The sequence below is a fragment of the Emydura macquarii genome, unplaced genomic scaffold (assembly GCF_026122565.2).
Source record: "Emydura macquarii macquarii isolate MOO-44397 ecotype Brisbane River unplaced genomic scaffold, CSIRO-AGI_Emac_v2 contig_2768, whole genome shotgun sequence".
Lineage (NCBI taxonomy): Eukaryota > Metazoa > Chordata > Testudines > Chelidae > Emydura > Emydura macquarii.
In genome coordinates this window covers 38,885,234-38,897,513 of record NW_027132905.1, presented here as the reverse complement: position 1 = coordinate 38,897,513, position 12,280 = coordinate 38,885,234, and the positions used below count along the sequence as shown (strand labels likewise).

Genomic DNA, 12,280 nt, shown 5'->3' with positions numbered 1-12,280 from the left:
CCCAGCCCAAAGGCAAATATTTTCAGAGTATTCACTCTGTTTACATTGTCCAGGAAGTTTTATTTGTTTTTTTTATTGTTATTTTTATTGTTAATTGTTTACTGTTAATTACTTTGAATCAAGCTTTTTTCCTTACTCTCTGGATCCCCAGGAACCTGAATGAACATACAAGAGACAAAACAAAAAAGAAAAGGCAATCCTCCATTGTTTGCTTCTTGCTCCTCTGACCTGAGCTAAATAAAACCTTACTCCAGGAAAGGGAAGGAAGCTTATGCCATTAGAAAGGCAGCACTGAAGTCACATAGTTAAACTTAACAAGCCTTTTCTTCCCCCACCAGGCAATCTTTCCAGGAGATTGAACAATGCGAATGTAACGTTGAACGAGCTGGGAAATACGTTTCTTCGATTCAAGAGCATTTTTTCACATATTACAGCCCTGGGATGCCTGCAAGTCCTGGGCACCTTGCCACAGAGACATTTAAAAGGAACTAAAGAGACAGGTTTATTTTATTGTTTCTTGATGACTTAATTGAGGCTTGTGCTCTTGTGATCTGAATTTCCTCTCTTTCGGTGTGTAGAGTTGAGGGAAAGACTACATGCATCACAGCTGCTGGAGCCAGTTATCTGTGTGACAAATACCATCATTCTGTACCACCTCGTCTGTCTAGAATGCCATTCCCTTGCCAGACAAAAAGTTCTCTGTGTTGGGCTGGTTTTAGGGAGGCAGAGCCGTGCCGTATTGGGAGTGAAAGCAGGTACATTGTCGCTGCAAACTCAACGATGCTGCCTCCCACGCAGCCCCACAGGAAAGCCTATTAATTCCTGAGCCTGTTTACTGAATCACTTTGCTTGTTACTAACATGCTTTAGCATGTTCTGTTTATTTTCTTTACCCAGGTTTTCTTGATTTTCTACTGATATTCTAGATGAAAAATGAAGTTTTGTGGTGTGCACAAGCCCTAACCCACCAGCACTTCACCAAAGCAACATCGCGGGGAATCTCATGCAGCGCTGCTTCAGAAAGAAGAACAATTCATTTGCTGCCAGGGAGTTTATAGTGGCACAAAATTCCAGCCAGAGTTTCTAAGGCAGAATAGGCTGAACCAAGTTTTCTCTAGCACCTTGGAGACTCTCGGTATCCCACAGTGCTCTGCGGAGTAAAGAGCTGAACACTTACAATGCAGTGACTGTGCTTGCAGGCAGCTGGTGCAGCATCAGGAATGTGAGGGCCATACAGTAAAGCAGGCCAGCAGCTTAGTGACATTTAAAAAGGACCTGATCCTGTGAAGAATGGCATGCCTTCTGCATGATGCTGCTTCCATCCATTCTCACACAGTTCAATGGGAACTGATGAGGCTCAGCATTCTACACAGTGGCACCCTAAAATGGTAAGAGCGAAAAACTTGCTTTTGCTGTGCACTGAAATAGGTTTGCTTTCTTGCCTGCTTTATGCAAGCACCTAATTCTTCAACCTGTGCTGGCCCAATCGCTTTCCAATGTGTTCTTGCTGCTTGATCAGATAATTACTCCTGGAGAGCTCTGACCTGCTCCTGAGTAAGAAAATGTTTCAAGCAGGTGGTCTTCATTCATGCAAGCTTGTTTCACATTGCTAGACAGAGATCTTGCTCAGCATTCCCAAGATTTGCATTTGTTTCCAGAAAGGAGCCAAGAAGCTGAGAAGTGCTAAAGCTGGGCCAAGTATCCTTGTTCACATGATTTCAAGCCCCTCCAATGGCTGGCAGGAACTATTTAGTGCCGTACATGTGCATCTAAATTGCTCAATCAAGCTATTAGAACTAAGACATTTCAATATGACTAATATCTTCCAGCTGTTGTATCTAACTTTTTTTATTTAGGAGTCTCTGGTCTTTCAGCTATTAAAGGGACATGGTGAGGATGATAAAAAAATGACATCTGTAAAGAAAAATTCCTTAGACTGCAACAAATGGAAACTCCAATTCACTTTTCATTCGTTATGCCATTTATCACATCACTCAGCTTGGACAAGGGACCTCAACTAGCTGGTTTTATTGTCAGAGTCTTGAACACTAGAATAATGCTGCCATTTAAAAAAAAAACAAAAAACAGCCACACAAACCATTCTATTTGCAGTCAGTTTGTAAAACCCGTTTAATTTAACAAAAGAAAAAGAAACCCCCAAATGGACAGTTTGACTCCACTCCCACCATCCCCAGCCTCACCCTTTTACTCATCGTCTCACCTCGGCCACAGTCGAGTCCTGTCCTGCCGGGCAAACAAAAGCACTTCCCAGTGAGTCGGTCGCAGGGAGAGCTTCCACAGGAACAAGACTGCAAACAGTTCACTCCAAACTTCCCTTCTGGACACTCTACAGTTAAAATAATGGAGAAGAAACCACACTTCACTATGACGTATCTTCCAAGAGAAGAATTTCAGCCAGCCACGGCTCAGATCCCTCACGCCATCACACAGAAAATCTCTCTCCCCGACTCTGTAGGTCAAAGTATGGCTGCTTCCATGTGCATGCATCAGAAGGGGAGAGGGGAAATGGCCCCCACAAGTGGAAAGGAGCACACCTGCACTGTATATTGCTGAGGACCTCTGAAGGGTAGAGAGAACATGGGACCAGACACTTCTGCCAATACACTCCCTGCAGCAGAGGGAGAGTCTCAGTGGGATGTGCATGTGGCCGCTCTGTTATTCACCCTAGCCATCATGCCCTCCCCCTCAGAAGACCAGCCCTCCACTCTGTTTTTCACTCTAGCCACCATGTCCTCCTCCTCCGAAATCTCACTGTACCTACCATGCCCCCAGTGACAAGGAGGCAGCACAGAAATTTCACACCACCACAATTTTCGGTTTGAAAATAGCTCCTCTATTGTTGCCTGCCCTTTCATGGTATAGCTCATCATGTGGCAATGATGGATCACATGTTCAGTAACTAGCTTTTAAAGCCAAACTGCCCTCCAGTACTGCCAACAGTTTGTTGTCATGAAGATGACCCTGCCAAGTATCCTTATTAGAAGCACACACAGAGTTCAAATATGCTCCATTATAAAACTCAACTAAAAACAGGTAGGGGATGATATCAGTCAGGAACTGCTAGATTTCAGCACCTTTACTATAATCCAACCAAGACTCTGCACTGTCTGTAACCCAGTCTGCATTCCTTCCTGACATGGAACAACCGAGAATGCAATGTCAGTGGTTCCCTTGTACTGAAATGCAACAGACCCATTTTCTGGGATTTCATTTTCTGTAATCCAAGCACTGAAATATCTGTCAAAGGTCTCTATGGCTAAATCTCAATGTACAGTGAAGGCAAAGGAGAGTTCCCCAAAAACCAAAACATAACACCATTAATTAAGGGAGGGAGGGAGGGAAGAATGTTCACATGGCTAATTTTTCCTGTGTTTCCTTAACAATTAAGGAGTATATTTCTGTTTGTAAGGGTTTTCCTGCCTCAGATATACAGATCTGTGGTGAATCACAACCGTTCATTTGTCATATCAGTCTCTTGCCATCGAAATGACTGTGATGACATCAATTCAACAGGATACAACAGGAGGGCAAATGCCATGCATGAAGCACCCCTGCTTGTACCCTGAGTCACACATAAAATGGACACATTGGCACACATACAGACACCACTGACATCAGTTAACCGCATGCAAGTGACATGAGGAATAGCCCTAAGAACCGTCATAACTGCATGCCTCTCCCGCTACAGCTAAAGGAGTGGCTTTCAACGCCTTAGCACATCTGACCTCCCATCCACCAGGGGGGCAGATGTGCACACACTTACATGCCAGAACACTTTTCAAATTTCTCTCTCTCTACTCTCCCAAATAATTTTTTGGATAGCCTGATATCCACCTAAAAAAAAAAAGGGGGGGGGGGGAGGGGGGGAGTGTGAGATCAAAGTTCTCAGACATTATTCAGAGTCAAACATTTCAGAATCCGCACTGTCCATAGTGGATAATTTAATGCAAAGCAAAGGAGAGAGAGAGAATCATCATGCACAAAAGGAACGAACAGTTTTCATTTCCTTTGCTCATGAGGATGAGGATGATTTGTGAATGCCAGATTTTGTTATTCTACAGAATGATCTGGTATAGTAATTAACTCTCACAGACTGAGTGCCTCGAAGTCAAAGATCCTTAAATCCTCTTTGAATCTCTGAGGAGACCTCCGCTCCATGCTTGGAGTGTTTTTGTTCATAAGCCCCAGCGTTTCATAAGACTTGGGCAGTTAAACACACTGACACAAAAGATGGAGGGGGAAAAAACACACCAGTTCAGAGATTTAAAGCAACACAGCCGAGTTTTCTGGTGTTTCTCTTCTTTGCTAATTGGTGGCAGATGCTTGTCTTCTCTCCTTAATAGTTTCCAGATCCAAGCAAGAGTCAAGAGCCCACTATTTCTATACAAATATTTGTGTTATTTCCTGTGACTCTTCCCTGAGGACTTTAGCTCCTTTCTTTTTCTTTAAAAAAGAGTCTTCTGATTGAAATTTCCAACCTCTGAACTAGCCCAATGGCTCCAGAGGCAGCACGCTACTCTGCTTTATGGAAGATCTAAGACCACTAGTGACCTTAGGAAGGACTCCTGCTTCCTAGGTGATTGGAAGCTAGGAACCCTGTAGGGAAGCACAAACTTTGCAAAGGTTCCCTGCTTCCCCTCTGGCAGATTCTTGAAACGCTCTTTGATTTGGCAAGGAGGGCAGCATATAGGAGAAAAAGAGCAAGAGCTGCAGGGGAATAATGCTTGCCATCTGTCTTTCAGCTCAGGCAACAGAGGCTTGTGTGTTAACTTCAAGAGGTCCCAGGTTTGATCCCTGCTGTCAACATGGAAAAATCACTGAGAAAAAGCAGTTGCACTAGCATTTGGCCAATCCCATGGGCATATCCTTGGTCATGATGGGAGACACAAGCATGAAACTAAATTTCAGGCAGTGTTGGGAAATCCTCACAAAGTCAGCAGGTCAGTACAGATGTGCAACCCACAGATCAGACTTTTATCTCAAACAGGTGCCAGCTGCAAAGTTTGGATCCAACCTTCCCAACCTTTTGAGGTGTGCTCAGATCCAGGGTTTATCCCAAGTTTCTAAAACTTTATTTGGCCTGGAAATCTGACCAGAATGGGCTCAAGATTTCGAGCATCTCCTGCCTACAGTCAGAACTAAATTAACCCCACATGAACAACTTTTCTTGCTGTATTTTGGCACAGCCACTTACAAACCTGGATAGAACCAGGAAGCACATGACAATGAAAATATTTTTGGAGGGGAAAAGGGAAGAACTTTTACAATCTTCAAAAAAAAAATAATAATAATAATAATTCAGGATTGAGTCAGTTCAAGTGATGGGCAAAAGACTGCGGCAACGAGAGATATTTCTTATTTTCCCTGTCTCTTGCAGCATTGTATTACTCAAACATGAAATTAAGCCACAGAGCTTGTTGATAAGAAGGTATTTATGTCAGGAAAGAGCGTGGGTTGCAGGTACAGAGCCAAAGCTGATCAAGATAGACTATTTGCTGTCATTTGCTTTTCACTGGGATATAGGACTGATATAAAAGCAAACTCTTTGACTTATTCTACTTGAATATTTTAGTGAAAATCTAAAGCTTTTGCACTCACTGATAAGATGAATGAGCTACATTTTCTGTGCCGTTATTCAACATAAGCACATGCTACTAACTTAACTACACTAACAATTGTATCTACTGAATGTATGTGGATGACGTGCCTGTGTATGAGATCCAAGCCAAACCTAAAACCCATTGGTGATGACACTCAGAATTCGGACACTGAACAGCAACAAGTGTTTTTATGCAGTGGGGTTTTTTTTTCTTTCTATGTTAGAAGACAACAGCACTTGGATATTTTCTACTGGATCCAAGCAGTTTGCACTGGGAAAGAGGGGGCAAAATGGGGCCCAGATAGGGCCACTCCTCCCCTCAGCATCCCCATGGACCAAAAACTAAGGAATGAACTTGTCACATGCTGCTATCACACACGTACTCTTTTGGTGTGTTATAGCCCTTCCCAAGCCCTGCATCTGCCTTGTCTTCAGGGCAGGGACTGCCTGCCACTCTGGGTCTGAAGAGCACTTAGTACAATGGTGCCCCTCTTCTGGCTGGCCCATAGGCACCAATGTAATAAATATGACACAGACAAAACAGCCACACAAAAGAGGATGATGCTTCTTCGATCCATGGACCAAATTGGAGGCAGGTCCTAAGTGCTGTGTTCCAAATCCTGTTGCAATCATGTTTTATGGTTAATTGTCCCCTCAAACCTCACACCAACAGTTCTTTTAGTGCCTTTACGTTCACATAAAAGAGTTTAATTGCAAGAAAATCTAACATGTACATCTGCCAGGAACAAAGATAGTGATCTCTCACCATCTGAGCACTGCACCACAGTTACCCCGGAGGTTCAGCCATGTATTTCACTTGCAATACTCCTGGCTGCCCTCTTCTCTGAAGAGCAGAAAGCTGATAACAGAATCATACGGGGGCAGTTGGTTAAATTTTAAGACCACTGAAATATAAGATTTTCTTTTCCTCTTGCAGATCAAAAAAAGCTTTAAAATGGAATAAAATGCAGAAAGGAGACTGATTCCATTCTGCCAGGGATGGAACACCTGAAAATGAATAGCTGTCAAAGGAATAAAGAGAAAAAGCCTCTACACATCATCTTTATCTACAAAAGATGAGCTGCCCAAAGAGCAAGATAAAGTGAGGCCTTTTCCTCCTGCTCTGATTAAGAATCATTATTAAAAAATTCCTCCCTCCATACTTTAAAGAAACTGCAGTGCTTTGATACAGACCCTGGCCGCTCTTTTTTCATCTAAAAGCCATTTTGATTTTCAGCTCATTTGATCTGCTGTAACGGGATGGGAAACCTGGAGGGGTTGTAAAAATAGTTCTCACTGTCCCTTCTTCTGACCATGCTACAATAGGGAGAGGAAGCTTAAACTGACCGCTACAGTTGTTCAGATTTTGCATAGGCAGCAGCTGGCACAGGGCACGGAAGGCACCCCGGAAAGAGATTTGGCCTAACAAAGTGAAATATGCATGAAGATGGCATGTGTGCACTGGAAGTTGGGATATAGAAAAGCTTTGTCCCCATTCATTTCTGAAATTCACAAGCCTTTCAGTGAACTTGAGAGGACACAAATTAGGGCTCATCCTTGGAGAACTAACAGGCAAACTGCACTCACGGTGCAAGGCCAAATCACGGAATAGACATACAGAGGGGGACGTTTTCAAAAGCGACTAATGATTGAGGGTGCTCAACTTGAAACATCTGAAAGGAGCCAAATCACGACCCTTTAAAATGTGCCACATTGGGAATCCTAAACCTGAGGTACCCAAAGACACTAATAGTGGCTTTTGAGAATTTAGGCCATAAGCCATGCAGGATGAAGGGGGAAGGGCTTTAGTAATGCTTCAATTCAAAGGAGTGCCTGCCAAGAAATAAACCCTTGTACAGAGTCCATGTCCTTTATTTGTTTAATAAGCATTTTACAAGAGAATTTCCACCCTTGAAGTAAATGCTGGAAATGCCTCTGTAAATGTGCAGATGTATTAAACCTGGTGTTCTAAATAGTTTGACGCTTATTTGGAAGTTAGATTGTACTTCCAATGAGACTTAGGCTCTTAAGTCCCTTAGGCACTTTTGAAGAATCTACCCTGTATCCACAGCATGCTTAGAGACGGTTACGTATGCCATTAACTCTTTTGTAACCTTTGAGTCAAGTAACCTTTAGAACAGAAATATATATACACTGACCCCCAGGAACTGCAGTTATGCTACACAAGAGGAATCAGCCTTGCAAAGTGTAAAAGATCCCTCACTGTGAAAGCAGAATTACTGCCCAGTAATTCATTCTCTCAGTTTTTATAGCACGTCAGTCGCTGCAGTACCTGAGAACTTTCCTCCTTAATATCCCGTTGTTTTGATACAATATAAGACATTGAACAGCAGCCTTCAGAGGGATCTGCCAGAGGAGCTCACTGAGATTCTGAAAAGTGGAACATGATACATGCACAATCTGTACTTGCACAACACTTGCCCTTCCGTGGCCCAGCTCCAGAGGCGGTTTTTACCTTGGTCACAGTTCTCCCCATGGTAGCCCTCGGGACACTCTTTCTGACACTCTCCGCTCACGTGGTCACAGGAAACTCCCAAGGGGCAACTACATTTGTTCCTGCAGCCACCACCGTAAAAGCCAGAGTCGCACTCTGTTAATCAGAATTAAATAGAAAGAGCAATCAGCATTCGCAGACAGACCGGGGAAGAACACACAGCCCCAACTGAGTATCAGGGATTCGAGGTATCTGCAGTGGAACTGTAATTGACCCCTCATTGATCTGACACATCACACCTCGCTAGACTGCGGACACAAGTTCAAGGAGTTTCCACTTGCATCTAATGTGTGTGGAACTGGACACCCTAACTTAGCTGACCAAGTTGAAAACTGGGCTTGCTCCTGTTCTAAGTAACAGGATGTCCCTGAGGAGGGTCTTCGTGGTTCTTTGTTTTCCCAATAAAATGAATGAGTAGGGGAGGGGGAAAAAAGGAAATTCTAGGGAAACCCTCCCCTAAACAGCCCATGTCACCTAACCACTCACTTGTCTGACATCTTTTGCCATGATAACCAGGTTTGCATCTGCAGGTACCATCCTTCTTGTCACACTCCTGGGTATTCTGCTGCACACACAGGCATTCTTCGGAGCATCCAGGTCCATAGGCCCACTTCGGGCAGGCTAGGTGTGGGGGGGAAAGCATTATTAAGTGCTTTGGGAAGCCAAACAGTACAGGACAACCAATAGCATCGTCATCACCCTCCAAAGACACTGCCCAAAGGGAACTCTTAGAAAGATCCATCTGACAACACATCGGCTTTAGAAGAGGTTCATTCTGGCTCTGAAAAGGTTAATACGGGCCTGAGCGGCTAACTGCCCCTGAAGGATGAGGACCAGGCCTAACTAAAGACAAAGCCGAGCTGGGTGATGACTAGAAACAAAGGAAGATCATATTAGAAGGGGGCTGCAGGGAGAAAAGGAAAGAATGCTTCAGTCCATCATTGGCTATAGAGAGTGGAGAGACAGGCAGGGTCAAAGAGGAGACCCAGGGGATACTCTCCTGCGTACAGAAGTCTGGCAGGAAAGCTGGAGAGAGATGGAGCAGTCAGCGGGGTGGAACAAGTTGCAGTAGTGAGCCCTGATAAAAGTGCAGGATCTGGAGTTCCAGGGAGAGAGCCCCGGGAGGCACTGAACTGAAGAACAGAAGGGATGAAAGGTCAAGCCCCAGGCGGCAGAAGCTGGGTTTGTGTGTGGTACTATTAGTTTGGGATTTTGTTGAGGGATTCCAGGGGAGAGCCCTGCTAGTTCTAGCCCTGAAAAAGGGTGAACCTAAAAAGCTTGTGGGGGGACGGCCTAAACAAGAGGGAGTAGGGAGGAAGTAGTCCAGATAGGCAGCAGCAAGGAGTCTGCATGAGGCCCCTGACAAGAGGATAAGGATGACAAAGCCCTGAGAGGATCCGAGGACTATGGGACCCAGAAATGGGATAAAGACAGTGTTACCCTGGCATGGGTGGGGACCAAAACGTGACCTGGCTGGAGAGCCAAATCATGGGAAGAAACAGACCACCACCTGATCAGCACGACCATTAGCAGAGGGTAGCAGAGGAGGAAAGCTAGCTATGCCATGTTCAGTCACCAAGGGCTCCCCAGCAGTCAGCCAACTCTTCTACAGAAAGGCAGACTTACCCAAATGGCAGTATCGTCCATAAAGTCCAAGGTCACACAAACAGGCCCCATAAATTCGATGGCACCGACCTCTATTGGCACAGTTGCATTTCTTCCTGCATTGTTTCCCAAAGAATCCTTTAGGGCAGCCTAGAAAGATGAAGTGGTATGCTAGTAAGAATACCCAGCATAGGAGTGTCATGTCATTGTCAGTGGAGGGTTACAACAGAACTTGGCAATAACACCCCCATTTCAAAATCAATGCCTGTATATGATAAGAAACCATCACAGTCATACAGTGCACCTGGATGTGAAAGAAGGAATGGATCATATTGTCACCAAGAAAAATGCCTGCATCTCTGCAAGATAAGATAACGATAAGGGTAATCAAATCACATGCTTCTGGGCATAATCCAATGGCTGCAGGGGTCAGGAAGGATTTGCATCTCACCCCATCTACAGGACTGTTTATTAGATTAGGTGCATTATGGAGTGTTTGGGGTCTCTCTGAAGCATCAGGAATCAGCAAATACCACAGACAGGATACTGGACTTGATGGATCGTAATTTGATCTAGTTTGACACATCCTATGTTTCAGGATGATGATAAACCCATACTACAAAAAGACCTCTGCAAACAACCAGAAAACACTATTTGGCAAATTGCCATTTACAGTTCCATGTCACCTTTCATTTCAAAGGCTCCCAAAGTGCTTTAAACTAGAAATGCACAGAAGAACTGAAATCAGCTGCATCCAGGGTGCCAGATGGGAAGTACCAGGTTAGGAATAAAGACCAGTGGGAGACAAATGCCCTGTGATTTTTGATGACCCCATAGATCAGACAGGACCTCACTCAGTAAATTACATGTTCTTCCTCCCACTATGCATCCAAGATACTTCCAGGGCACCCAGCACCACTGTTTCTACACTTGGAGAATGAAGAGCTGGGTCAATCCTGCTGGGAGCCAAACATGCAGTTCCAGGAAGTCTAGCTTTCTCATACCTGACACTTAGACCACTAAGCCATCCCCAAATAAAAATTATAATAATATTCGAACTGTTAAAGGAATAAAACAGTTGCCATTTTTTTTTAATGCTAAAGAACTTAATATTAGAAGCACATGCCAAATATCCTGTGTCAGCAGAATGCTCCAACCTGCATAGGTGTAGGAAGCACAAGCCTTGTCCAATCTGATAACATCAGACAGTGTAGAAACCAGAAAGGCTGCCTGGCCCAACTCGCCAGCTCCTTCTGGTTTATCTTCCCCCTACCTTCCTGCTTTTTCACTGTACCCTTCAATCACCTCCTTCCTAAGGGAAAAAAAATTGGGTGTCTCTTGAACTCATTTATACTCTGCTTCAATCGCCTTCTCCAGTAATGGATTCCATCTGCTCCTAACCACTGGTATGAAGTCATTTTGATTGAATTTCTCATTCACTCCTTGGTTCCATGTTTTTAGATTATAGTCCCATGATTTTAACCCTTCAGGGGTGAGAAATAAATAAATATCTACATCAGCTTAACTGTTCCCTTTTGTGCAGTAAGATATGAAGCTACTATTCTCAAATGTCTTCAGTGTCCACTTCCGTTTCAATGACAATAACGAAACCTCACGTCTTTCACCTTTCCACATCACTTCTATTTTTTCATGAAACGGTACCGTTTTTTGCTTCCCTCCACTGAACTTTCCCCAAGACTGGAGTCAGTGCCCATTGCTGTTCCGTGTGTCTTAAGCCAGACATTACTGATCAGCCTGGTGCAGGAATTTGGGCATGACCTAGAACACTGGTTCATGTTTAGCGGATGCTCCAATCATCTTTTTCATATGGAAGAAAAAGTCTTTTTAAACTCAGGACTATGTGACACAGCAGGCGAGATGGAATCTAGGGATGCGTCAGTCTCACACACAGTGAAGTTCCAAGAAAAGGCTTAAAAGACACAAGGTGACAGGCAACAGATTAAGGAACATAAACATCCTGTGTAAAGGGCCTCTAAGTTTTAACAGACGCACAAGTGACTGTGAAACCTGGCATCAACCGTGACTATGATCTCCATTTCTCACTACAGCAAACGCCCCTATAAAGTATACAGTCAAAGAGCAAATGAACAACCCTGTTAGCTCTGGGAACCTAACTTGTAAGCTGTTAAGAAACATTGTTATCGTCTTGCTCTGTCCCCAATTTCATTAAAACACATTCGACCGTAAAAAGACGGAGAGCAAGACAATTAGGAAGGTACAGCCTGCAGCACCTTGGGCTGGAATTCAGGGCCCAGAATAGCAGAGACTGCTCCAATCCTGCGCGCACATATCCCTCTGTCCTTCCTCTGTATTGCAGTGCCAGAATTCTTTCCTTCTCCCAACGCTTTATAAACACTAACAAATTAACCATTACAACCCATCGGTGAGGGCAATCACTATCACTGTTCCCATTTTACAAATGGGGAAGCTTAGGTGAAGAGGGTAAGTGACATGCTTAAGGTCACTGTGTCAGTGTCAGAGCTGAGACTGAAGTTGATAAGTCCCTGGTTCCCAGTCCTG

The 12,280-nt window shown here is 44.1% G+C and overlaps 1 protein-coding gene across 4 annotated transcripts in view; it reads right to left on the bottom strand.

Moving 5' to 3' along the window:
* Window positions 1–12,280, bottom strand: part of MEGF6 (multiple EGF like domains 6) — a 219,813-nt gene that overhangs the window by 27,159 nt on the left and 180,374 nt on the right. For all 4 annotated transcript variants that reach the window (XM_067566717.1, XM_067566718.1, XM_067566719.1 and 1 more), the window contains 4 exons: window positions 9,761–9,889; window positions 8,621–8,755; window positions 8,096–8,230; window positions 2,221–2,346 (listed from right to left, as the gene is read on the bottom strand). In XM_067566717.1, coding sequence (XP_067422818.1) covers window positions 2,221–2,346; window positions 8,096–8,230; window positions 8,621–8,755; window positions 9,761–9,889 — 525 coding nt within the window. The remainder of the gene's footprint in view (window positions 1–2,220; window positions 2,347–8,095; window positions 8,231–8,620; window positions 8,756–9,760; window positions 9,890–12,280) is intronic.